General features: G+C 42.7%; 1 protein-coding gene across 6 annotated transcripts in view; it reads right to left on the bottom strand.

The window, feature by feature from the left end:
• The window catches only part of LOC115839534 (synaptotagmin-9), a 265,953-nt gene extending 238,574 nt beyond the window's left edge, over positions 1 to 27,379 (bottom strand). For 3 of the 6 annotated variants that reach the window (XR_009564904.2, XM_060303562.1, XM_060303560.1), the window contains exon 1: positions 26,928 to 27,379. Coding sequence is in view for 4 of the 6 variants with exons in the window: in XM_060303562.1 (XP_060159545.1) it covers positions 26,928 to 27,072 (145 nt within the window). In the remaining 2 variants the exon portion in view is untranslated. Of the gene's footprint in view, positions 1 to 1,935; positions 2,035 to 26,927 lie in introns of those variants that run through there. The other 3 variants (XM_030831287.3, XM_060303559.2, XM_060303561.1) reach the window with 3 other exon arrangements.
• Positions 27,380 to 27,602: the final 223 nt, after the last annotated feature.

The following is a 27,602-nucleotide window of genomic DNA, read 5'->3' on the forward strand; positions in this document are numbered from 1 at the left end:
TGCTTTTTAGATTCCACATATAAGTGATAACATAGAGCATTTGTCTTTGTCTGACTAATTTCACTAAGCATAATACCCTCTAGGTCTATCCATGTTGCTGCAAATGGCAAAATTTCATTCTTTTCTATGGCTGAGTAATATTCCATTGTATACCGTATCTTCTTTATCCATTCATCTGTTGATGGACATTTGGGTTGCTTCCACATCTTGGCTTTTGTAAATAATGCTGCTATGACCATGGGGTGCATGTAACTTTTCGAATTAGTGTTTTCGTTTTCTTCAGATATATGCCCAGGAGTGGAATGGCTGAATCATATGGTAGTTCTATTTTTGGTTTTTTGAGGAACCTCCATACTGTTTTCCACAGTGGCTACACCAATTAACATTCCCACCAACAGTGCGCAGTGATTTCCTTTTCCCAGACAGAGGTTTGAGGGCCTGAAATAAGGTGGTAAGCACAGAAATGGAGTGGAGAGACAGATCTGAGAAACAGTTATGAGAGAACACTGGCTGGAACTGGTGACTGTTGGACAAAGGGAGGCAGGGATGTGGTGACCGTGGCAGACGTTTCTGGAATAACACCCAAGTTTCTGATGTGAGTGACTGGAGATGGGGGTGGTGTCACCCATCAAGATAAAAAAGTACAGAAATCGGTCTGGGGTTGGGGGATATTTATTCATTCACTTAATTTTGGGCACCTACGATGTTCCAGAAATTGGTCCAGGTGCTATAAACATAATAGTGAACCAGACAGGTAAACAGAGCTTACATTCTTAAGGAGGGAGGCGAAGAGTAAACAAGCAAAAAATCTGTCATATAAATCCAGGTACGTGTCCTCCAAAGAAAAATAAAGCCAGGGGAAAAACTGGTACTTATGGGAGCTTTCTGAAAAAAGGTGCTGATTGAGCAGAGAGACTCATCGACAAAGAGAGTGGCAAGCCTTGTGGGACCTTGTGAAGAATATTTCAGGCAAAAAACATCAAGAGTAAAGGCCAGAAGGATGACTCCAGTTTTGGACGTGTTGAATTTGAGATGACTTTTGTCTATCCAGATGGAGATATTCAGGAGGCGGTTAATTATACAGGTCTGAAGCTCAGCAGAAGCTGAGCTAGAATGTGGGTTTGGAACCATCAGCATATTGGAGGCTGGCGAATCTTGAGAGTGGAAGGGACAACTGGGTAGAAGTGCAAAAAGTGAGAAAAGCAGTGGTCAAGCTAACTAATAAAAACACACCGACATTTAAGGGGCAAGAAGAAGAATAGAAACCCACGAAGGGGAGGAAGAAGAATGAGATTCAGTGTTGCAGAATTCAAGAGAGGAAGAAGCAGTGATCACCATTTTCAAAAACGGCAGCATTCCAACAGCTGAAATGTGGCCTGCTGGTATCAGCAATTAGCAGATCACTGACGACTGTAGTTAGAGCAGCCTCAGAGGAATGGTATGTGCGGGAACTGGAGGGGAGTGGTTTGAAGAAGGTGGGAAGGATACCCAGCAAGTATAAGACTTCTTAGGAGAAGTGTGGCTGTGAAGAGAGAGAGGTCGTTAGGAGAGGTGATGGGCAGCAGAGAGAACATCTACACTGGCAAAGTCCAGAAGCTAGCAAGTCAGGGGACGTCAGCTGGAGCAGAGCTGGCAGGCAAGGGGCGTGCACTGAACTGGAGCAGAGGAATAGCACCCTCTGCCAGGTGGCTTTGTGCGACCCTGCCTGGAACTAATTCCAGCCTGTGACCTGGACTTTACAAGGCCAGGATGGAGCTGTTAGATTACCAGGAATTCCTCGCTCCAGTGGGCTGCAAGAACCTTCAGGAGGCTCTCCCAAATCTTTGTGAGGGACCAGGTGTAACATGAGATGCTGTAAGCAAAACAAACAAACAATGTTTGTCAGTTGAGGGGCCTGGCCATAAAGAAGGGGTCAGGAAGCCTCTTCTAGGTTACCTGAGAAGGTGGCCTTATGTGTGACCGCTGCATCCTGTCAGAGAAAACTCCTCATTCTTCCATTTATACCACAGGACGTCGGCCCCAGAAATTCAAAGTCAGGTCCGGTTCTGTGCATCAGGTAGGACGTGAAAGGTGAAGAAAGGGAAAACACAAGTAAGTGATGAAGACGAGAGCCCAGCTGTGTGGGAAGAAACTAACCAGACAAACAAGCATCATGAAAATATGAATTTAGGAGAGATACGAGCAAAGATTATACAACCATGACTGGTGTGATCTACAGGAACACAGATTTGGTCAACAAATCCTGAAATATCAGAATGAGAGGGCTCCACTGGAAGCAAAAGAGAAACCAAGCTTTGACTAATGAAAGGCAGCTCTACGTAGCCCAGCAGGGAATAAACTTACCATAGGACTTTATCTCAAAGGGCGTACAAGACAGAAATAAAAATAGACTCCAAACATTTTTAGATAAATTCAGCAGTAACAAAACCACAACTGTCTCGTACATGAAATTAGTTGATTTAGAGACATATCTCATCTTGGAGATTACGTTTAGGCAGGACAAGACCTTACTTCAGCATTCACCTCTAAACCCTCATTCACACGCTTCCCTTGGGATCACCGTCAATCAGCCCATGTTTCTGGCCACGGAGCTCTCTTAGAACGGCACTTCTGCTTCTTGGAAAGCAGCCAACTTCCAAGTTCCTCTAAACAATTCCTATGATACCAGAGGATGAACACTCATTATTTTATTCTAATTGCCTTCACAGGAAATGCATACTGGGTTCTCTCCTCCACCTCAACTATGTTCTTCTTATGCTTTGATCCCTCTTAGATACACATAATTGAGCTATGAGTACCCAACTCTGCACACCAAAATGTAAGGACAGGCAGAAGCATCAGAATCATGCCAGAAAACAAAAGAAAACAGTTGGGGATAACAAAAGCAATCACTATCATAATTTCAAAGTAAGATTTGAAATTGCTTGTTTGTTTCAGACCCATATTTACAACTACTACATACCTCAAACATGCATTTCTAAAACCCAGCTGGTCTCTCTCATTCCCTCAAACTGCTCCTTCTGCATTCTGTAAGACCTAGCTGCCTAAATCGGAAACCTCAGACTTCCTTTATACCTCCCCCCTATTGTTCTCCATGCCCTATGGATTCCATCATAAAATAGATCATTATTACCATTAGTATAAAATTCAGGATCTTAACGAGACCCCCTACTTACCTTTCTAACTTTCTCTCTCATCGCATAAACATCCCCCACTGTAACTCCCAAATTCAGCACCACCAACCCTAAACTCATTCAGGCTCCCTAAGGTCATGCGCCACTTCAAGGATTCGAGCCTCTGCATATACTTTATTAAAATCTCTTCCTCTGGGGCTTCCCTGGTGGTGCAGTGGTTGAGAGTCCGCCTGCCGATGCAGGGGACACGGGTTCGTGTCCCGGTCCGGGAAGATCCCACATGCCGCGGAGCGGCTGGGCCCGTGAGCCATGGCCGCTGAGCCTGCGCGTCAGGAGCCTGTGCTCCGCAAAGGGAGAGGCCACAACAGTGAGAGGCCCGCGTATAGGGAGAAAAAAAAAAAAAATCTCTTCCTCTGAATGCTGTGCTTAAACTCTCACTTCCATAACCTGTCAGAGCTTGTTTATTTCTTCTCTGGGGAAGCAGTTTTAGACACCATTCCTACCAAGTGTGAGTTAGGTACCCCTTGTTGTGTGCTTCCGTAACTCATCACATGTTCCCTGAATTGTTGTTTTTTTTTTTCTTTGCAGTACGCGAGCCTCTCACTGTTGTGGCCTCTCCAGTTGCGGAGCACAGGCTCCAGACGCGTAGGCTCAGCGGCCATGGCTCACGGGCCCAGCCGCTCCGCGGCATGTGGGATCTTCCTGGACCGGGGCATGAACCCGTCTCCCTTGCATCGGCAGGCGAACTCTCAACCATTGCGTCACCAGGGAAGCCCCCCTGAATTATAATTATATGTTCACAGTCGTCCCTGGGTATCCAAGAGGGATTGGTTCTATGACCCCGCTATGGACACCAAAATCCACGGATGCCCAAGTCCCTTGTATAAAATGGTGTAGTATTTGCATATAAACTATGCACATTCTCCCATATACTTTAAATCATCTCTAGATTATTTATAATACCTAACACAATGTAAATGCTATGTAAATAGCTACTGGAGCATAGCAAATTCAAGTTTTGCTTTTTGGAAATTTCTGGAATTAAAAAATATATATTTTCCATCCTCAGTTGGTTGAATCTGCAGATGCAGAACCCGCAGATACTGAGGGCCCACTGTACTTGTCCATATCCTCTACTAGAAGGTAATCTCCTCGAGCACAAGGACCACGTCCTTCTCCTTCATTATAACCTCAGCACCAAGCACAGCATTCGGCACATGACTGTCTCATCATGTAATAGCTAGATTACATTATGTTCTCACTTATAAACAGCAGCAGAAAAGAGCCAATAACAAGTTTGGAGGATAAAACGCATCAAAAGGGGATAAGATGAAGAAAGAGGAGAGAAAACAGTAATGGAGTAGGGCACCAGAAGATGGGTGGAATACAAGAAGAGAGATTAATGGAAGAAGTAAAAGAAAGCAAAAATAAAGGATGAGCAGAGTTTTTGAAACTCAGAGAAGTCTTTCCCCAAAGAAGTAATAAGAGAACTGGCATTGACTGAGCTCCAAGTGCCAGGCCCTGTCACAAATCCATCATATCATTTACACCTTAAAGTTCCCCTATAAACATCAATACCTCATTTTGCAGATAAGAAAACTGAGACACCAAGAAGTTAGGTGTCCATCCCTACATGATACAGCTGGTAAGTGGGGAAGCAGACTTTGAATTCAGCTTACATGGACTGCCCAGGATATATGCTTTTACCTGGAAAGGTTCATTTAGGAATCATTTAACTGTAGAACAGGTAGATTTGATGGTAAAAAAGGCTCTAAGCACCTAATCTTATAAATGAAGCTGTGATTTACCTTGTTATAGCTCAGCACCTGCTTTTTTTCCTTTAAATTTCTATCTTATAGCTCCTCTGAGAGCAAGCAGAATACCTGAAGTTAGTAGCAGCCAAAATCCGACGTGGAACTGAAATCTCGGGACTATCCATTCCTCCCCAGGCCCCCCTAGGGAAATGTGTGGCCTGCAGGGACCCAGGGCACATTCTGTACAATGGTTGCTCTAGCCCACCCTTTGCTACAGGCTCCAGATGTGGGGATGGGAATGCTGTTACCCCACCAACCAGCAGTCCCGGCCCACGCTACACAGTCCAGCACTGGCTTTTCCATGCTCTAGTAATACCCCTAAAATGTTAACTTCTGGAAATGAGTGGTTTGTAGCAGATAGAAACCTCAGTTAAGGCACCCACCAGGACCAAAGGGAGATGTTTCCTAAATTGACACTAAAAAATGGGCTTGGAGCTAAAATATATATTGTGTTATTTTATATTAGGAAAAAAGTGTTCTCTGTCTTTTTCTAAACTTCTGTAACAATAAAATAGCTTTGTCATGACAGCATTCCCAGATGCAAGGGAAAGAAGGCTATTCCTCTACTGAACAAAAGCTCACACAATGGCTATTCTGCCTCAGGTTCCTTCATTTTTATGTAAGTTTTCCGTTTCCAGGTAGAAGCAGAGTCCTTAAGGGCAGAGCCCTTGCAGCCTTCCCTTATCTTCCCTACTTTTTGAATAATTTACTAGGCTTTGTAGGTTTTTATCTACAAATATTCTCCACATCTGATGACAACTAATATAAATATATTTCTTGTGCATCTAAACATCAAAGTCAATACTTTCTCATGGAAGCAGATTTTTACAAGAAATTAATTTTAACTGATTCGACTCATCATCTAACAGTGGTTACCAAGGATACCAGATAGCCAAAATCACTTGGCTCCAACTTGCTTGTTAATCAAGAGATATTAACAGAAAGCTGTGAAGAATTATGGTTGTCTAAGTAATCTGTCCAGAAACAATGCCCCCTCCCAACGTCCCCAAGTCCTGAACTCAGATAAAAACATTCCAGTCTATAATAACCACTAAAAACATGCAAAGCTGTCCCTAGAATTTGAAATTCTGTGATTAGTATTTGGAAAAAACGACCACTAATGGTTTCACTTCAATTCATTTCCTGATGAAGCACTAAACTGAGAATGGCTACTCATTTGATCTTGTCAATCTGAAAGCAGATGATTTTCACCATGGCAGTTACTTGAGCATTCAGGTAACCTAGCTGAAACTGTCCTAAATCAAATATCCCATCACTGTAAATGTATTAATACAAGGTAGCAGCTAACAGCTGAGCCTAGAATGTGCCTTTGAGGAGCAAAGAATTAAAATGAAGACACACAAAACAAAAAATGCTCCCTCTTGCTAAAAGGTCAATGTGGATTTTTTTTGCAGTATACATAAGATTAAACACTATCTATAATGCATTACTCTACATATAAAAAAAAAACCCAAAGAATTGATAACTTCTCTCCAAAAGGCACAGGCAATCAAGTTACTTACCAATAGCATATTTCTTTACACTTTAAGAATATTAATTATATGTCATCCTTTGCAACTATTTTGTCCTACTTTGTGATTTGTTTTCACTTTGTTTATAATGCCTTTTGCAAGAGGAAAAAAAGAACTGTTGCTGTTGTGTTTGTCAAAATCCGTCAACCTTGTCTTTTACAGTTGTTGACCTTGGGGTCATGCTAAGGAAGGCTTCATCTACTAAAATATGACAGAAGCTGGTAGTTGCCATCCAGTATCTATTTTTTCCTTCTTCCAAAAAAAAAAAAAAAAAAAAAACAGAACTCCTATTGTATTGAAGTTACAATACATCAAGTCAAGAGACATTTCCCAACTTACTTCGTAGCTAGGCCATGTTGACTAAATTCTGGTCAATGATATGAAAGCAAAAGTGTTGAGTGGCACTTCCAGAAAGGTTACTTAAAAAGGGCAGACTCGGGTTGGAGGTAGGGTCTTTTGTCATTCCCAGGAACACAAATGTGAGTGCTGGAATTCCAGCAGCCCTATTAGCCCATGAAGTGACTCTGAGTTAGAAGCCATGCACTAAAGAAGGCAAAATAGAAAGACAGAAGGAACCTGGGTCTTATGACTACCTGGAGCCTCCGAGACCTGGACAGCCTGTCTCTAGATCTCTTTGCAAAAGAGAATTTTAAAATTTGCCATCTATGTTTAAGCCCCTGCTATTATTTTCTGTCATATGTAGAGTATCCTGATTAAAAATGCCTATCCTGGGCTTCCCTGGTGGCACAGTGGTTGAGAGTCCGCCTGCCGATGCAGGGGACACGGGTTCGTGCCCCGGTCCAGGAAGATCCCACATGCCGCGGAGCAGCTGGGCCCGTGAGCCATGGCCGCTGAGCCTGCGCGTCCGGAGCCTGTGCTCCATAACGGGAGAGGCCACAGCAGTGAGAGGCCCGCGTACTGCAAAAAAAACAAAAACAAAAACAAACAAACAAAATGCCTATCCTATACTTTCCCCTAGAATTTTAATGGTTTTATTTTTTGTAAAAATTAAACCTCAGGAAAATGTTTGGAAGTGGAGCAGGAATATAGTGTTTTTCCCTAAGAGTTAACCAATTATTCCAACACCATTTACTGAATAATCCACTTTCTCCCCTGCTCATTTGAAATGCCACCTTTATTAGATACTACACAGCCATGCTACTTCGTTTAGTTCCATTTTGTTAATTTTTTTGTATAGTCTTTATTTCCTCTGAGAAGTACAGTTAACTGTAGAAAGCTGAGAGTAGAAGTAGAGCTTTAGATGAATGGAAGAAGGACAAAGAAGAGGTCAAATGCTAGCGAAGAACCGGCACTGAGGGCCCAGCTGAGATTAGACGCTCCAGATTACAGCATAAGGATTAACAGGGTGGACTTTGCAACCAGAATGCCTGGCTCAAATTCCAGCACCATGACTCACCAGCTGTGTGCAGTCATTCAATCACTTAATCTGTCTATGCTTTGGAGTCCTCCTCTGTAAAATGGAGATGACACTAGCACCTACCTCAAGGTTGCTGTGTTAAGTGAGTTATTATACAAAAAGCTTAGAACAACATCTGGCATTAAATTCTATTATGTATTATTTATTGATAATAATACTAGTTATAATGTAACTGTTCCTGTCACTGTCATCATCATTCTTAACATATTAAGATAGTGGCTTTTTTTAGTTTCCTAAGGTATTATCAAGAATAATGTTGAATTCTATCCAATGCTTTTTTGGCATCACTTGAAGGATTATGTTTGTTTGTTTCTCCAAAAACGTATTGTGAATGAGACACAATTTCCCACCCACTAGAAAGGCTATAATAAAAATGACAGATAATGACGAATGTTGGTGAGGAAGAAATGGGAACCCTCATACACTACTGATAGGAATGTAAATTAGTGAAGCCATCTTGGAAAACAGCTCAGTGGTTCTTCAAAATGTTAGTTACCATATGACCCAGCAATTCCACTTGTAGGTATACAACCAAGAGAAACGAAAACATACACCTGCGTAAAAACTTGCACCCAAATGTTCTTAGCAGCATTATTCATAGTAGCTCCAAACTGAAAACAGTCTAAATGTCCATAAACTGATGAACAGATAAATAAAATGTGGTATATCCATATAATGGAATACTAATCAGTAATAAAAAGGAAAGAACTAATAACACACGCTGCAATATGGCTGGACCTCAAAAACAGTGTGCTAAGTGAAAGGATCCAGTTACAAAAGACATTGCTTAATATATGATTCCATTTATATGAAATGTCCAGGAAAGGAACTTTACAGAGACAAAGTAGATTAGTAGCCTCCTGGAACTGGGATTAACAGTGAATGGACCTGAGGGACCTTACTGGGGTGATGGGACTGTTCTTAAACTGATTTATAGTGATGCTTACACAGCTTCATAAACTTACTAAATAATCACCACTTAAAGTGGGTGAATTATAGGGCATGTAAAATATACCTCAATAAAGTTTTTTTGTTTTTTTAAAGGAGGGAATGACTGGAGATAAATTGAGGAAAAGTTGTGAAGCTTGTGTTACTTATTTTGTGTAAACATGGCCAAAACTTAAAAAAATTTATAAACAAAAACAACAAATCTACTAGGGCAATAATAGCTTTACCATTCTTGTATTCTTGAAATAAACCCTGCTGGGTTGCAGTATATCATTCTTTTAATACAAAGTTGTATTTATTTTACTATTATTTAACATAGAATCGGCTATTTACAATAGCCAAGACATGGAAACAACCTGAATGTCCACCGACAGACGAATTGATAAAGAAGATGTGCTACATATATACAATGGAATACTAGGGACTCAGCCATAAAAAAGAATGGAATAATGCCATTTGCAGCAACGTGGACGGACCTAGAGATTATCACACTAAGTGAAGTAAGTCAGAAAGAGAAAGACAAATATCATATAATTTAACTTATGTGTGGAATCTAAAATATGATACAAATGAACTTATTTACAAAACAGAAACAGCCTCACAGACATAGAAAACAAAGGAGAGGGGATGGGGGAGGGATAAATTAGGAGTTTGGGATTAGCAGATACAAACTCCTATATATAATATAATAAACAACAAGGTCCTACTGTATAGCACAGGGAACTATATTCAATATCCCGTAATAAACCATAACGGAAAAGAATATGAAAAAGAATATATATAACTGAATCCCTTTGCTGTACACCAGAAACTAAGACACCATTGTTAATCAACTACAGTATATATTAATAAAAAAATAAAAATAAAAAAAATTTAAAGAAAAGAATCTAGTAGTATAACAGCCAATTCTGATCCTCCTCTGACATTTCCCCATGTTCTAAGCTGCACTATTAAGGGCACTATGTAAAACCCACTCCTCTCCATATGCTTCCCTGGATCAAAACTGATGACTGTCCATAGCCCTAAAACACCACCTTTTACTGTAAAAGCATGTGCTACAGGGCGTTTGTTTGGTGAATCTGTTCAATCTAACTTCCCAGTTCCCACGTACTGAGGCACTGGGAAGACAGCTATGATTGAGTCACCGAAGCATAAGACAATATAAAATTAAAAGATCAAAAAAACAATGTAATGGAAAAGAGCTGCAATTTTAATCTTTATTGGGTGCAGAGTGGATCCTCTCAAACTGAACCTATGGGGATTAGTTTCCCCCCAGAGAAGCCCTCAGTAATCCACACATAAATGGCCCCTAAAGCAGCGTGGACTAGGATCAATGGATGCTTCGTTTGGAAGTAAAAAAGAAACACTTTGGGGGATTTTCTAGTTCTCTTTGCAGACTCTCTCCGAAATAGATTCCATAACATGCTGAACTTTAGCTCCATCAAAATTAAAGTAATCCACACAGAGCACTTCCAAAGTCCCAGAAGAAGGATGACCTATAAATTTGGGATATTATGGTGACATTAAATCTAAAGTATCAGTCACAGTGGAACAGATTAGAGAAGAGCAAACAACAGTTTTCTCATTCCCTCTGAAACAATGTGCGAAGTCTTTAGAGCTAGCTCAGCTATGCCATCATTTGACATCCATATTATTCGAACACATCAGAACTGAAAATATGTTTAACCTGAGACTTTCTGAGTAAAGTGTTACAAGTGGTTCTAATGTGTCCCCTCATTCATGCCTATTTCTTTGTTTCCCAGGTTTTTCTGATGGGAAGTGAACAGACTGGCAAGAAGGCCTGACAGCCAACAAGAATCAAGCAAACACGTTCTCTAAGCTGAGCACCTCGTTAGAGTTTTTACAGACTTTATTTACAGTATGCTTATCCTAAATTAAAAATAAGCGATAATCATATTACATGCCTAGCAATAAAGAAGACCATGCTTTTAGTTAGCACCAGGATGCTACAGTTACATCCTCCAGTTACATTTCCTACAGAATTTATTATTAGTTGCACCAACAGCAGCTGTACTTACTAATAACTGGAGATAAGTCCCACTGCGGTAAGAAAAAAAAAGAATCAATGATAATAGTAAATGCATTTTCATGCTTAGATTTCCTTCCCTAATATTTTATAATGGTTTTATACAGATGGTCGGAGCACCATTTTGACAATGGGGCTGTAAAAAGTAATTTCAATCCATAAAGGCTATAAATGAACGTCATTTGCAACCTTGGCTGCACACCAGACTAATGTGTAGAGATATTTTAGATGGCACCACAGAAGATTCTGATTTAGTCAGTTTGGGGACAGGGCAGTTGTGTCTTCAAAAGTTCCCCGATTGATTCTGATGCATAGCTGGAATTGAGAGTCACTTTCCAAAACCCTTCAAATTTTTAGGGGGCCTTAGAATTCAACTTTTTCTCACCTTCTTTGATTTCCAGTAACTTCTTCCCAATGACCTACCAGTCAACTGCCCTGGACATGTGCATCAGATCTCACATATATTCTTGAACTTGATGAATTTAAAATTAAACATGCTGGACATCCTACAGTAAACCTAATAAATCACATGACCATCCTCCCAGGCACCCATACCAGAAATTTGGAAATTAGGATCTCTCTACTTCACATCAGCGTACCAACTATTTTACCTCTTAATATTTTCTATATTTATCATCAGTTCTCCAATTCCATTGCTGCAAAACATCCCTTCAACACTTCTGCCTAGATAAATACTAAGGGTCTACTACTTCTGGTATTTTCTTTAAAATCCCCCAGCTTTAACTCTGCAGGTGCCCGACTGCACCACTACACCATCACTACCCATCTTCATCGCAAACATTCCTCATGCAGGTCACTTCCCTCCATTCCTGGCGTGCTGTCAACACTACTTCTGTCTTAATTTTTCGTTAGTTCAATACTTCCCCAGCTCTGGTCTATCTGTTCTCTTCCTTGTCTCCTTCAGTCACTTGTTCCACACTCTACCTTAGGGCCTCACTCCCATGATCACACTCTCGACACAGTCATCCAGCAACTGTAGCCCGTCCATTATCTCTGTTTGGCCCCCTCCTCCTCACTGCTTTCCCAGCTATCATCCTACCCCAGAGCACCTACAGTCCACTAACCCTACCACCTCTTCACTATCCTTAACACCCCATGAGTCCACTTTACTCTCCTTACTCAGATGAAATTTCAGACTCAATCATTCTAGTCACTCCACTTTATACACCATCAACTCTTTATGTGTTTTTTTAATTGAAGTACAGTTGATGTACAATATTACATAAATTACAGATGTACAATATAGTGATTCACAAGTTTTAAAGGTTATACTCCATTTATAGTTATAAAATATTGACTATGTTCCCTGTGTTGTACAATATACCCTTATGGCTTATTTTACACTTAGTAGTTTGTATCTCTAAATCCCTTACCACTCTATTGCCCCTCCACCCACCCTCTCCCCCTGGTAACCACTAGTCTGTTCTCTGTATCTGTGAGTCTGCTTCTTTTTTGTCATCTTCACTAGTTGGTTGTTTTTTTTAGATTCCACATATAAGCGATAACTATTTGTCTTTATCTGTTTGACTAATTTCACTAAGCATAACACACTCTAGGTCCATCCATATTGTGGCAAATGACAAAATTTCATTCTTTTTTATGGCTGAGTAGTATCCTATTGTGTGTGTGTGTGTGTATACATACACACACACACACCCCATATTCTTTATTCATTCATCTGTCGATGGACACTTCGGTTGCTTCCATATCTTGGCTACTGTAAATAACACTGCTGAAAACATTATGGTGCATCTTTTTTCGCATTAGTGTTTTTGTTTTTTTCAGATATATACCCAGGAGTGGAATTGCTGGGTCATATGGTAGTTCTTTATTTAGTTTTTTGAGAAACCTCCATACTGTTTTCCACAGCAGCTGCACCAATTTACATTCCCACCAGCAGTGTACGAGGGTTCCCTTTTCTCCACATCCTCGCCAGCATTTGTCATGTGTGTCCTTTTTGATGATATCCATTCTGACAGGTGTGAGGTGATACCTCACTGTGGTTTTGGTTTGCAATTCTCTGATGATTAGTGATGTTGAGCAACTTTTCATGTGCCTGTTGGCCATGTGCATGTCCTCTTTGGAAAAATGTCTATTCAGGTCTTCTGCCCATTTTTTAACCAGGTTGTTTTTTTGATGTTGAGTTGTATGAGCTGTTTATATATTTTGGATATTAACCCCTTATTGGTCATATCATTTGCAAATATTTTCTCCCGTTCAGTAGGTTGTGTATACACCCTCAACTCTGCCACTCTTTCATTGTCATACATAAGCACGACCCTGCTCAAACACAAACTCCTGTCTCTTCATGCCTGCACAAACACAGCTGCATGTGATGGGAGAAAAAACCTCACACCTATGCTGGTGGCTATCACTTTAAATTCACAAGCACCAACTTCAAGTAGGCCCTTAATGTTGTCTGGCAGGCACACTCCACTTCCCTAATCCATTCAATCTCCTACCTCCTGGACTATCACTTTCTATCTTTCCTGTTTTCAAACCTTCAGCATCTTCTACCCCATCCTCACTCTCAGCTGGTAACCTTGCTGCTTCCCTTTTCACTGATAATGGAAGAGTAATCAGAGGACAATTCTATAAGATCCCCAAACCATATCTACTCACCTGGGCCCATATACTCTGCGCTGGTTCCTTGACAACAATTGAACTGTTGAAAAACCCATCGACTCAAGCACATCACTCAGGCAGTTCAATCCTCTGCACCGTTTGTAACTCTCACCGTTTATAACCGTTTATAACTCTCCAGCATACAAACGTGCAGTTATTTTCTCCTTTCTTTAGAAACTATCTTTTGAATCAATTTCTCCTCCCTTTTCCTTCACAACAAAACAAAAAAGTAGTGTATATTCTCTTTTTTCAACATCTCTTCTCTCTTTGTCTCTTGAAGAGACTGTAATCAGACTTTCACCTACTCCATTCACCCACTCCCACTCCAAAACCACTCAGTTCAAGGTCACCAATGAACTACCACGTTGCTAAATGCAATGGGCAGTCCTTGGTTCTCATCGTACTTGACCCATCAGCTGCATTTCACACAAGGGCTCATGGCTTCCTCCCAGGAATACTTTCTGCACTTCCAGGCCATCACACTGCTGATTTTCCTCCCACTCTACTTAACTAATCCTTTTCAGTCTCCTTTGTTCGTTCCTTCTCATCTCCCTCACCTCTAACTAGTTGTTTGACTTCTTTTATCTTAAGTCACTGCTTGGTAGGCTCATCTAGTTTCTTGGCTTATAAATATCATCTTTATGCTGATGGCTCCTAAATGCATATGTGGAGACTAGACTTGGTCCTTGAACTCTAGGAGCATATCCAAATGCCCACTCAAGGATATCCCTCCAGCAAGCCTCCCCTCATTATCCTACATCATTAATTATTGTTCTCTACCAGATCATTCCCATCACCTAAGCAATGTTATCTCTTAATTTCTTATAACTTATTATTTTTTATAAACTTTATTTATTTTAATGTGAGTTTTCTTTTTTTGGGGGGCTGCGTTGGGTCTTCATTGCTGTGCGCGGGCTTTCTCTAGTTGCGGTGAACGGGGGCTACTCTTTGTTGCAGTGCACAGGCTTCTCATTGCGGTGGCTTCTCTTGTTGCAGAGCATGGGCTCTAGGTGCGTGGGCTTCGGTAGCTGCAGCACGTGGGCTCAGTAGTTGTGGCACGCAGGCCCTAGAGCACATGGGCTCAGTAGTTGCGGCACATGGACCCTAGAGCACCTGAGCTTCAGTAGTTGTGGCTCGCGGGCTCTAGAGCGCAGGCTCAGTAGTTGTGGCGCACGGACTTAGTTGCTCGGAGGCACGTGGGATCTTCTCCAACCAGGGATCGAACCCGTGTCCGCTGCACTGGCAGGCGGATTCTGAACCACGGCGCCACCAGGGCCAGGGAAGTCCTCTTATAACTTTAAATAAAAACAAAAACCCTTGATCTCACTTCCCTCACCAGTGACTACTAACTCATTTCTCTCTGCTCTTGTCTACAGAAAAACTTGGAAGAGTAGTCTATACTCACTGCCCCTAATTCCTCTCCCATCAATTTCTCTTAAGGCCCCTCCAGTCAGGCTCCTGTTCTCATCTCTCTACCAAACGGCTTGTCAACATCACGTCCAATGACCCCTACGTCATGTAACTGCTGTGGTCAGTCATCAGTGCTCATTCTACTTGACCCAATGGTAGCATTTTACACAGCTGTTTATTTCCCCTCTTTCACACACCTTCTTCTTCTTGGTTTTCAGGTCAATACTCTTGCTTGGATCTTCTGCTCTCTTTATTAGACTTCTTTTGCTGATTTCTCATTTTCTCTCCATCCTCTTAGTGATGGAGAGTTCCAGCACTCAGTCCTGGTACTCTTATCTCCTCTAGTCAACACCACCTTCCCAGATGATTCCTTTTAAATATCCCCTCTAAGCCTACAACTCTCACATCTGTATCTCCAGTCCAGCCATCTTTCCCAAACTCCAGGCTCATACGTCCAGCTTCCTCGTCTGTTCCCCACATGACTCACTAATAAGCATTTCCAACTTAATACATCCAAAACTTAGCTCCTAATTATTCCCCTCAAACTTCTCCTCTATTCTCTTGCTCAGGCCAAAATCTTGGCGTCATTCTTGATTCCTCTGTCTTTCACACCCTACATCCATCCATCAGCAAGTCCCATCAGCTCTACCTTCCAGCTACCCAGAATCTGACCACGTCTCACCACCCCCACTGCCATCACTCTGGTCCAAGCCACCATCATCTCTCACAGCAGCCACCTCACTACTCTCCCTGATTCTACCCTTCCCTTCTACCGTCTGTTTTCTATATGCCGGTCAGAGGGATCCTCTCTATTCCTAAGTTAGAACATACTACTTCTCTGCTTAAAACTTTCTTAAGGCTTCCCATCTTTCTCTGAGTAAAACTGACAACGGCTTCTAGGGCCTTACAATCAGCCTGCCATCACCTCTCTGACCTCACCTACTACTTCCCTCCTCCTTGCCAACCCCACCACAGTGCCACTGCCCCTGGCTAATACCTAGATATACCAAGCATGTGCCTGCCTCAGGACCTTTACACCTGCTGTCCCACTGCCTGGAATGCTCCTCCTCCTGATATGTGCACATCTTGCTCCCACATCTCTGACTTTTACTCATACATCCATTTCTCAGGGATGCCATTTTAATTTCCACACCTCTTCTCTTTCCATGCTTTATTTTTCTCCTTAGTGCTTATCACTAACATACGATGTAATTAGTTAATTTATTTATGTATTATTTTCCTCACGCCAACATGTAAGTTCTATAAGGGCAAGCTTTTTATGTTCTGTTTGGTTCCCTAGTGTAGATACAATACTGTATCAGGGTACCTAGGTGTGTACAATACCTAGAACAGAGCCTTGTACGTGGGAGAGGTTCAATAATGTTTGATGAGTTAGTGAATGGCATTTCTAATCATAACCTCTGCCTCCAGAGTCATCTAATTAGAAGACAAACCTGCTCACCTCAGTTTTCAGCTTAAAACCCTTCAGTGGGTCTGCAGTGCTATAGCTGATGCAAACTGAAATGTCTTCCGCAGCCAGGCATAGCCCCTAAATGTCATAAGAAAAGTTTACGTGTGGGGGGCGGGGCAGGTGGGGCGGATATGAAAAGTGGAAAATGTAAGACCTGCCTAAGGGCATTCAATTCAATTATTTTAAAGAACTGTACCAGCCTCTTAGCAGCCCCTGTATATATTGGGTTGGCCAAAAAGTTCGTTCGGGTTTTTGGTACGATGTTACGGAAAAACCCAAATGAACCTTTTGGCCAACCCAGTAGCATAAACCACCATCTCCACAGTGTGGCTTGGTAGGCACTACGCAGGCTTGCCATGCTTACGCCCTCCTGGGCCCTATAACATCAGAGAAAACAGGCTGTGCATATCCTCAAACTGAGGGACTGCCATGCAACTGAACACACTGCTTTTTCATTATCAGATAAACAGGCAAGGAAGCAAGATGTCACTGTTGGCATAGTCTGAAATTATATCTGGAACCCAGATGTTTGAACCAGACGACTACACTTGCTAAAGGCAGTTTTTACAACTCTATGAGGTAACGACACTCGCGTTTCAAGGTGACATGGCTGGGGATCTGAATAGGTAATCTCCTATGCGGTGATTCCAATCTGTCAGGCCCTTCACTCAGTCAGGAAGAACATTATCACCAACTTCAGCTTTTTTCCAATGAGAACCAGGAAGACCTGAGAAGCGAACTCACAGGATTTCCCCCATCCTGGAATCTCCTGGTCTACTTTGCTGAGAATGGATCCTATGGGCTCATCGCAGTAAACTGTACTTCCTTCAAGATTTCTGCAGCAGAGTACTCTAACCCAAGTCCTCCGTGGGACTTTGACAATGGCAAACAAGGACTTCCATGATCTGATGACCAGGGTTCACAAGAGCAGACTCATCTCTCAACATTACCAACACACTCTCCTCCACTTACTACTGCCAAAGATCCATTCTCTCCTGTCCTAGAACGTTTGTAAATTCCGAGAATGTCCTTCCCACCCACACATTCCAGGCAAAGTGCTCTGCCCAAGAATCACCTTCTTCAGAAATTCTCTACAGATCCACTCAAGTCAGCTAATTACTTCTCTCTCTTTTTCTGAACTGTATTCAGTAATATCTCCCTTCCAATCTTTATTTCATTAATTGCAATTATTGTTTTATCTCAGTTCCACAGGGGCAGTAACCATGTCTAATGTATCTTTTTTGTGTGTGTGTGTGTGTGGTTTTTTTTTGCGGTATGTGGGCCTCTCACTGTTGTGGCCTCTCCCGTTGCGGAGCACAGGCTCCGGACGCGCAGGCCCAGCGGCCATGGCTCACGGGCCCAGTCGCTCCGCGGCATGTGGGATTTTCCTGGACCAGGGCATGAACCCGTGTCCCCTGCGTTGGCAGGCGGACTCCCAACCACTGCGCCACCAGGGAAGCCCTCTAATGTATCTTTGAATCAGTGATGCCTAACCTAGTACCTGGCACTTAAGAGGCACTCAATGGATGTTTTTTGAATTCAAGTTAATTATAATTAGAAGAGTGATCAGATCAGTGTGGCTATAGTAGTAAAGTGCTAGGAAGGGAGGGGAGTTGGAAAGAGGGGGAAAAAAAGGAAAAAGATTCAAGTTATATAACAGCAATTTTTTTTTCATATTTCACATACATAAAGGCAGCATTTTGCCTTGGAAAGAATGTTACAATGAATCCCTATTTCTTGACGCACTCCTAACATTATAAAAGGCAGTCCAGTGTAATGGACTGATTATAGTCAGACAACCCGAGTCCACTGACTATACAATGCTCCTTCTCTAAGTTAATCTGACAGAATATTTATGGTCCAACTAATGCAAACTGGTAAGAAATACATTAAGATTCTCAAAAAATAAATTTGTACGTGGTAGAGAATAAACACACAAAATTCACATAACAGGAAATATAAGTTGCTTTAAAATATTAAAAACATTCAACACTACAAACAAAAAATCCAAGTTGAAACAACAACCAGGTAGCTACTTAAACCCTGTTACATTAGCAACCTTTTGTTCACATTATACCACCTGATGGTAGTAGACTGACTGTTGGTATGTAGCAGGGCTAACTGGCAGATATACTGGAAAGCAATTGGAACCCACTGGTGATAATTAACTATTAAGAAATTTTCCCAAAAGGGAGTAGGGTACTATAGATGTAAAATATTATTTGTAGTAATAAAAAATCAGATGCTAGAACTACCCCAAAAGAAAGGTTAAGTAAAAAAAGATTTCTCTACCTTCTGGAATATATAGTCATCACAACAATTGCACAATAATGACTGTTCATCATGGAAAATTATAATAATAATAGTAATAATGGCTAGTATTTATTGAGCATTTTCTACGTGCGCAGTACTACGGTAAGTATTTCACATGCGTTATGAGATAAGTACTAATGTAGGGTTGCTAGATTTAACAAATAAAAATATAAGATGCCCAATTCAATTTGAATTTCAGATAAACAATAGATATCTGTTGTTTATCTGAAATTCAAATTGAATTGGGCATCCTGTCTTTTATTTGGGTAATAGCACTCCATTTTATTCATGAGAAAACTAAGACACAGGGATTGAATAACTTTCCAGGGTCATACAGCTAATTAGTGGTGATAAAAAGTTAAGTTTACAAAAAAGTAGAATAGTAAATTTTGTTTATGAATAATTTCAGGCATACCTTGCTTTATTGTGCTTCACAGATATGGCATTTTTTTTTTTTTTTACAAATTGAAGGTTTGTGGCAACCCTGCATCGAGCAAGTCTATCAGGCCACTTTTCCAACAGCACTTGCTCACTTCATGTCTCTGTCATATTTGGTAATTCTCCCAATATTTCAAACTTTTTCATGATTATTATATTTGTTATGATGATCAGTAATCTTTGAGGTTACTACTGCAAATAAATTATGACTCGTTGAAATCTCAGATGATGGTTAGTGTTTTTTAGCAATAAAGTATTTTTAAATTACATACTTTTTTTTAAGACATAATGCTGTTGTACACTGAAGAGACCACAGTATGGTGTAAACATAACTTTTATATACACTGGGAAAGCAAAAAATTCATGTGTCTCACTTTACTGTGGCGGTCTGGAATCAAACCTGCAACATCTCCAAGGTATGCCTGCATAAATAGGTGAAACATGCACGTGCCCATGGATCACAGAGGAGGGGAAGCGTGGACAGGTGACACTACTACCACCAAATCCATTTACTGAGCAGTTACTGGAGCACTTACTCTGCACACTGTGCTGCAACAGCCTCCCCCCGCCCCCCCCCCCGTCCCGTTTTACAGATGAATAAAGCGAAGAGTTAAATATTTTGCCCAAGGTCAATAAAGCTAGTAAGGGCAGGATCAGATTCTGACTCCAAAGCTCTTGTTTATTCCACTTTGTCATCTTGATTTCCTGGGTGAGATTTTTTTTTTTTCTTTCGAGTGCAGTTCTATCAGTGTTGGTATAAAAGTTTTGGTGTGATAAAATACATGCACAAGGACACATGAATATTTCAAGAAGATCTGCAAAGCCAAGTTGCTGGGGTTTGCCTTGGTTTAAAGCCATACTTCAAGCCAACCCAGTGCAAAACTTGAAAAGAAAAAGTCGTGGTGAACATTTATGGCTCAAATTGTGATTTCATTTAGAAAGTAATAATACATACTCCATACTTATCTTTTGGAAAGGGAGACTGCTCTCCCACTGATGTCCCCCACTAAGCTCCTCCCTTTCTCTACACACCTGAGCACATGAACTTGTTAGTTCCCTCAAGTAAGTCACTTAGGAAGGGATTATGATTTTTTTTTTTTAAGCCAACCACATGAGAAAGCCCAGGAGCACACACAAACACAAAAGTGCCAGTATGCATTTACAATGAAAGCAATGCCTGTGCTCTATACGTAACAGGGAATTTTAGGATGATTTCCCTTAAGTGTCAGCTTAAGTTTTCCTTGAGAGCTTAGCCCACATCAAGAAGTTTGCTTTTGATTGTTTATTCTGAAAGAGGCAGCTGGCCACAGGGCTGCCTGTGATGCCTTTACCACAATTTGCTTTTGTTTTTCCCTCTTGATAATGACCTCATGACTAAACCACTCACTGGTCCATGTAGAGGAATCCCGTGGAGATGAAAACACACTTGTTTAAATAAAATATTTATGAAGAAGCCCTAAAATGTCACTGAAGTAATGCAAATTAAATCTTCACATATTGTGCATCCAATATGCCACTCATTCCTTAGAAGACTCTCTAGTTCCTGATTGCAATTAACATTAATTTTTAAAAATTAATCCCATTGTGCATAATCACACCAATGTCTATTCATAAAAATCCAGTGTTTTAAGGATGATTTTTCACTTGACTATCTTTGAAAATCTGAATTAAGGTTAAAGTTTAATCTCAATGATTATTTTGGAGATTTTTCCTTAGGAACTGCATTTAATTATTATTTTACATGTACACCTTTTTATAAGTTATTTCATTCTAAATCAATATAAGGTGACACTAGTGACGGTTCCACATTCTGGCCTTTCAATGAAATACTTTGGACATGATTTTCTCAATTTGTTCTTTTTTTCCCCAAATTGAGTGGATATAATAGATTCTCATGATATTTTTATAGAGTCCTTCAAATAAAAATTGGGGGTAATATTGTCAAAAGAAAGCTAAGAATCACTTAGTTGATCTGGGTGATGACTGTACAAGCCCCCGACTTGATACCATCTTTCCTAATTTTGCAAAAAAGAAATGTGAGCTGAGCTGAGAAGAGTTAGGTGGGTTCATCCTTCACTTATTGGCCTCAACAGTTGTCTTCCACCTGGTGCACATTACAACCAAGAGAGGAACTTATATAAAAATATACCGATAGCAGGCCCCACCCCCGGCGATTCCAATTTAATTGGTCAGGATAGAGCTCAGCCATTGGTAGTTTCTTGTTTGTTTTATTTTTGTTTGTTTGTTTTTCAGAGCTCCCTAAATGTTTCTAATATGCAACCAAGGTTGAAAACCAGTCTAGAGAAAGCTTCTCCTGACTAGGGTTAACATCTACTTAGAAAGAGGGGTCATCAACAGTGATGTGTCGTAAGGAGGGGTCATCAGTGATGTGTCGTAAGGAGGGGTCATCAGTGATGTGTCGTAAAGAGGGGTCATCAGTGATGTGTCGTAAAGCTCTATTTGACACCCTGACCAAGTGAACATCCTCTAGTTCACCAGAAAATGAAGAAAAAAATCCCTAGAAATATAAAGCTGGAATGTCAATGGAAAACCAGTATTCTGAATAAAAGAATTCATGACCAAGATACTGAGCAATGTCCATCGACAGATGAAAGGATAAAGAAGATGTGATATATTTTTTATATATATATATATATATATATATAGTGGAATACCACTCATTCATAAAAAAGAATGAAATAATGCCTTTTGCAGCAACATGGATGGACCTAGAGAATATTATACTAACTGAAGTAAGTCAGAAATAGAAAGACAAGTATCATATAATATCACTTCTATGTGGGATTTTTTAAAAAGATACAAATGAATTTATTTATGAAACAGAAATAGACTCACAGACACAGACATAGAAAACAAACTTATGGTAACCAAAGAGGGAGGAATAAATTAGGAGTTTGGGATTAACAGATATACACTATTATATATAAAGATAGACAAACACAGGGACCTACTGTATAGCACAGGGAACTATATTCAGTATCTTGTAATAACCTAGAATGGAAAATAATCTGAAAAAGACTATATTGGTGTGTGTGTGTGTGTGTGTGTATAAAACTAAATCACTTTGCTGTACACCTAAAACTAACACAACATTGTAAATCAACAATACTTCAATTTTAAAAAGTAAAAATAAAAATATTGAGCAAAACCTGTATAACTGCATAGAATTTAACCTACACTTAGAGATTAAATCCATGATACAAAAACAGAACAGAGAGAGGACATCTAAATGAAAAAAAAATCTAGCAAATTTTCATTGACAACAACTCCTAGATTCTTAGTATATGTGATGTGTTTATCTAGAAGCTACTTTGACTTAGGCTCAACTCTTTTTCTTAAATGGAACCCACGGCCTTGGGCTAGTTTAGCTCTCTGCACTTCAGTTTATTCAGATATACCAATCTCTTTTGGCAATGCTTCTCAAACGTTAATGTGCCCATGAATCACCTGAGGATCCTGTTAAGACACAGATTCACATTGGTAGGTCTGGCACACAGTCGAACACTTGGAGCAGCGAGGTCTTAGAAGACGTTAAGAGGATTAAAGGAAACAACCTACATAAAGTGCTTGGCACAGATGTAGCTGGCACCCTTCAGAAGAAAAGACTTACAAGGAAAATAATAAAACATGGTTGAAACCTAGAAATCATTCGATCCAATCTTCTTTTCTTTTCCAGATGTGGAAACAAAAGGATGAGAAAAGTTACAATCGCTACCCCCTAATAGCCAAATGGAGAAGAGACGAATTCTTTTTTGACTGCAATAAGTATAATCGAGATCAACAAGTAGAAGTTAAATTGAGCTTTTCATTCCACGCAAGGAAAGACCTTTTAATAACTGCTGTCCTACAATCAACTGGCCCTCTTGAGGAGAGAGAGTGAAGTCCCCAGTTACAAAGTATGAGCATTGACCAGTTGATAACGTTAAAGAAGACTCCCATACTTCAGGTCCCTGTTGAACTTAGAGACATCGCACATCTAATATGTACACACACAAAAAAATCTTTAATAAAACAAAAAAATTTTTAATAAAACAAAAACTTCCTTATTTTCCTCCCCACTCCAACTCTGCTCCTCCTTAAGTCTTACCCTATGCAGTAAATGGAGTTGCTTAGGTCAAAAAGCCTTGGGGGGCTTCCCTGGTGGCGCAGTGGTTGAGAGTCCATCTGCCGATGCAGGGGACACGGGTTCGTGCCCTGGTCCGGGAAGATCCCACATGCCGCGGAGCGGCTGGGCCCGTGAGCCGTGGCCGCTGAGCCTGCGCGCCCAGAGCCTGTGCTCCGCAACGGGAGAGGCCACAACAGTGAGAGGCCCACGTACCGTAAAAAAAAAAAAAAAAAAAAAAGCCTTGGGGTCACCCTTAACTCCTCTTCTCTCACCACTCACCTCCATTCCATCAACAAATCCTAGTGCTGTATCTTCAAACTGATGTCCACTATCCCCTTTGTCTGGGTTACTAGAGTAAACCTGCTAACAAGATTCCCTGTCTTTACTCTTGAACTTCAACAGCATTTTCTCAACACAGCAGCCAGGGAGTTGCCGCTTCTCTGTTAAAACCCTTCTCGTTCAGAGTAAAAACCAAAGTCCTTATAATGGTTTAGAAGGCCATACATGATCTTCCCCCTCCAACCGTTAACCGTATTTCTTGTCATTCTCTATCTTATTCACTCTGCACCAGTCACCCTGGAACTCAACTATTCCTTGCATCACATCAAGGACGCTCCTATCTCCTGACCTTTGCACTTGCTCTTCCCTCTGCTGTGAAGGCTATTCGCTGAGATTCACGAGTTTATGCCGGACATTGCCAATATACGAAACAACATAATGACACCTAACAGAAGGATTCTAATTGCTCTCTATGGAAAAGTGCTCACCCTCAGCTTAAAGATCCACATTTTACTTTCCATAGTTGGTACAGATGAAGGACTGGGTGAGGTATTCCAGTTCCAATTTATGACTTAGCCTCATCAAATTCTCTCTCAATACCAAGTTAGGGAAGACTAAGGACTGTACTCCTACATCAGAGCACTGCAACTACCTGGGCAAAGAATAACCTTTCTGATAGCCCACTGATTTGTGACCCAGGCTTATCCCACCACTGAAAAAATGAACAAACATCCTAGATGTGGTATCACTCTGCTGTCCACAGGGAATTATATCTGGTTTCTCCTTTCAAAACCAAAGTTCCTCAGTTGAGTTTGAGAAAACCTAGCTACCACTGGGTAGCCAGGGATGAACAATGGGCAGAAAAAGCTGAAACATGGCATTGATGTGGGTTCCTTTACAGAAAAGGAAGTCACGCATTTACAGAGACGACTCTCTAGGGACCCGCATGCTAGGGCTGCTGCTAGGCATGGTTGTGCCGGGTCCCACTACACTGCAGCAGCAGCGCCATTCACAGCTTTGGGCGGTGCAGCTACTCCAACCACTCAGCTTTTAGGGCTCGGAAGTTAAAGGCACTCTTGACTTGGGCAACCAAACAGCTTTACAGGGATGCAGACAAATGCATCTGATGTAAGAGTTAATGTGGGCAAGGAGAGGAAGGAGGGAGATGAAGAGAGATGCTGGCCTGAGTTGCACTGCCCTGGAAGAGAGATGCTGGCCTGAGTCGCACTGCCCTGGAAGAGAGGGCACACTTTGGATGTGGGCTTCAGCCTCAGTTCCTCTGACCTTGCACTCACGGTCCCCCTCCCCACGCCTGCCTCGTGAACAGGCTACTGCCTGACCCAAATCAAAGATCACGAGGGTCATGGGGCCACCTCAAAGCCACTGTGCCCTAGTTTAAGAAAGCAGAGCAGTGCTTTCAGGAACTCAGAGAGCAGCACGGCATACTCTTTATCTGCGGCTATTTCTCAGCCAAGGAATCAGATGTGTCTTTTGTAAGGAGTCTTCTCCGTGATTCTTCCTCAAGGGCTTCCCAGTGCAGGGGCTGAGGAAAACTTTAGAACATGGGATCTAGCTCGAAGATTAAGAGGAGCAGAGGCACAAAATCAGCCAAAAAGATGTGGAGTGTTAAACATGCAACTCGGCGAGAGGCCTCATCCATCTTCTCTTGTAAAGCCAAAGAGGACCGCTCATGTGCAGTAACAGTGGGAACTCCTGGCACAGTCAACAGGCAAAGCAGTGGCACGTTTCGACACTAACACTTCCTTCGGGTGAAGCAAGCTAGATGATTTCTGTTTCTGCTGCTTAAGGACAGAACTTTCCCCAGTGAGGACACCATTCTGGGCCCCCAGTTCATGAATGAAGTGCTCTTATTCCTGTCTGCAGTCTGTGCAGCACATCAGTCCAGCAAGGAGGCGCACAAAGGCTGGGCATTAAACCTCCGGGGAAATCACTGGAAATCAACAATATTTCTTGACTTAATTCTCCACTTTGAAGTAACACATTAGTGATCATCCCATAAACTTAATTAATGTAACCACAGGCAATGCGGAGCAATAATCTTTCTTTTACCAAAAAAACGCCTTTGGGTAGGGAAAATCTGATATAAACTTTTATTAGATGACTTCTCTTCACCCCACAGACCCATTTTGGATATACTATCAAGGAAATGCTATTGAAGTCAGGCTCAGTGTATACCTCTTTATGAATCAAATAATTCTCTAATTTATCCTTGGGTAAATGAATTTTTATATAATGGATTGGCTTAAAATGAGGTAAATTCATACTGGATACTTTGCACACCAACAGCTCATTTCCAATATTTATACACAGGAATATCAGGGGAAGGGCCCTTTTCTTACCCCAACTTTAACAATCCAACCACAACATGCTTTTTTTTTAGTACTCAGGTTGAGAGACTATTCGAGAAAATGATTCCTCATGGTGAGAAGAATCTCAAGTAAACATTTGGAAGGAATATGTCTTTCAGTAACCAGCAGTGGATGAGAAGATGTGGGAGACCCAGGACCCTCGGGGAAGGCAAACGGCTCCACTAAAACTCCCTCTTCCTATCTTAACTGGTCAAAGGCCAAAATAAATGAACTTTCCAAAGTTAGGAGCTTCGAAACTTTCACTAGGAATAACTGTAGGTGCACAAGCCATGACCCGTGAGCCCATTGACCTTCGTGTGCCCGGTGGCGGAATCTGGTTGAGCCGGGAGCCCAGGCCCAGGCCGCCTCCACGCCGAGAGACCCGGAGGGAACGGGTTCAGGCCCGGCTGTCCAGGACCCGGAGCTCTCAGTCCCCGGCCCAACGTCGGCTCCCGCCCCGCCCTTCTCACCCCAGACCAAGGACAGGAAATGGGCAATCCGGGAAGAGGATGGGGAGCGCCCGGTGGGATTCAACCGCAGCCCGGGGCCGTCCCCAACTCCCAACTTCCCAGAGTTTCCTCTGGCCTCGTCCCCCTTTCCATGGCTCGCGAGAGCGCCGCGGCCTCTCCTCGCCCGGAGCGCAGAGCCCGGGAAGTGGAGCTCGGAGCTCGGGAGCCGCCCCCAGGAGCCCCGGTGACAGAAGCGCAGGTGACGGGCGTGGTGCCTCCAACCCCGCGCCAGCCCACCCGGTCCCGGCCTCCATGCAGCAGCCTCCACCGGGGTCCCTGCCCGGGTTCAGCATCAGGCCACCGTGCGCTAGTTCCTGGTGCCCTCCCCTAGCTCGGTGGTCACCCGCCCTCCTCCCTCCAGTCCGTGTCGTTCTCCTGCCTCAGGGCCCGGTGCGGCCCCAACTCCCAGCCCGGGGCCCTCCGGTCGCGCCCGGCAGCGGCGGCGACACTCACCTGGGTCTCGGAGCCGGGGTCTGGCGCGGTCCCGCAGGTGGTAGATGAAATCCTGGCAGCTGTCGTGCTCCAGGGCCCCGCGGGCACAGAGCTCGGCCAGCAGCTGCAGCGCCTGGTGACAGAGCGCGTCCCTGGCCCCGGGCATCGCCCCCCCGCATCCTCGGACCGAGCCCGGCAGGCGGGCGCGGGAGACAACCCTCCGCCTGCCAGCTCAGAGCCGTCGCCTCCGGGCCGTCCGCGCTCGCCGCCAGGGACCCGCCGAGAAACGGCCCGAGCCCAAGCCCCAGCCCCAGCCGGCCCGGCCTCCCACCGGTTGCATGCAGCTCTTGGCCAGCCGGTCAGTCGGGCTTTCTTTCTCTCCCGCCCTGCCCCTCCGTCCCTCCCCCGGCAAGGAGGAGAGGCGGCGCCGCACAGCCCAACGCGCCTCTCTCCTAGCGCTCCGCCCGCCCCTCGTGGCCGCCGCGGGGCGGGGCGGGTCAGGGGTGCGCGCCAAGGGGTAGGATCCCGGCGGCCCCTGCCTGAGCGCCGGCGGGGGAAGGGGGGCGCTCGCGGGCTCCTAGAGGAGCGCGGGACTCGGCTCGGGACCTCGTGCTCAGGGCGACCACGCCCAGGTTTGGAGCGTGTGTGCGGGTGCGCGCCCTGTCCCGATGCAAACCCATACCCTCTCCCACCGCC

Source organism: Globicephala melas, chromosome 8 (assembly GCF_963455315.2).
Source record: "Globicephala melas chromosome 8, mGloMel1.2, whole genome shotgun sequence".
NCBI lineage: Eukaryota > Metazoa > Chordata > Mammalia > Artiodactyla > Delphinidae > Globicephala > Globicephala melas.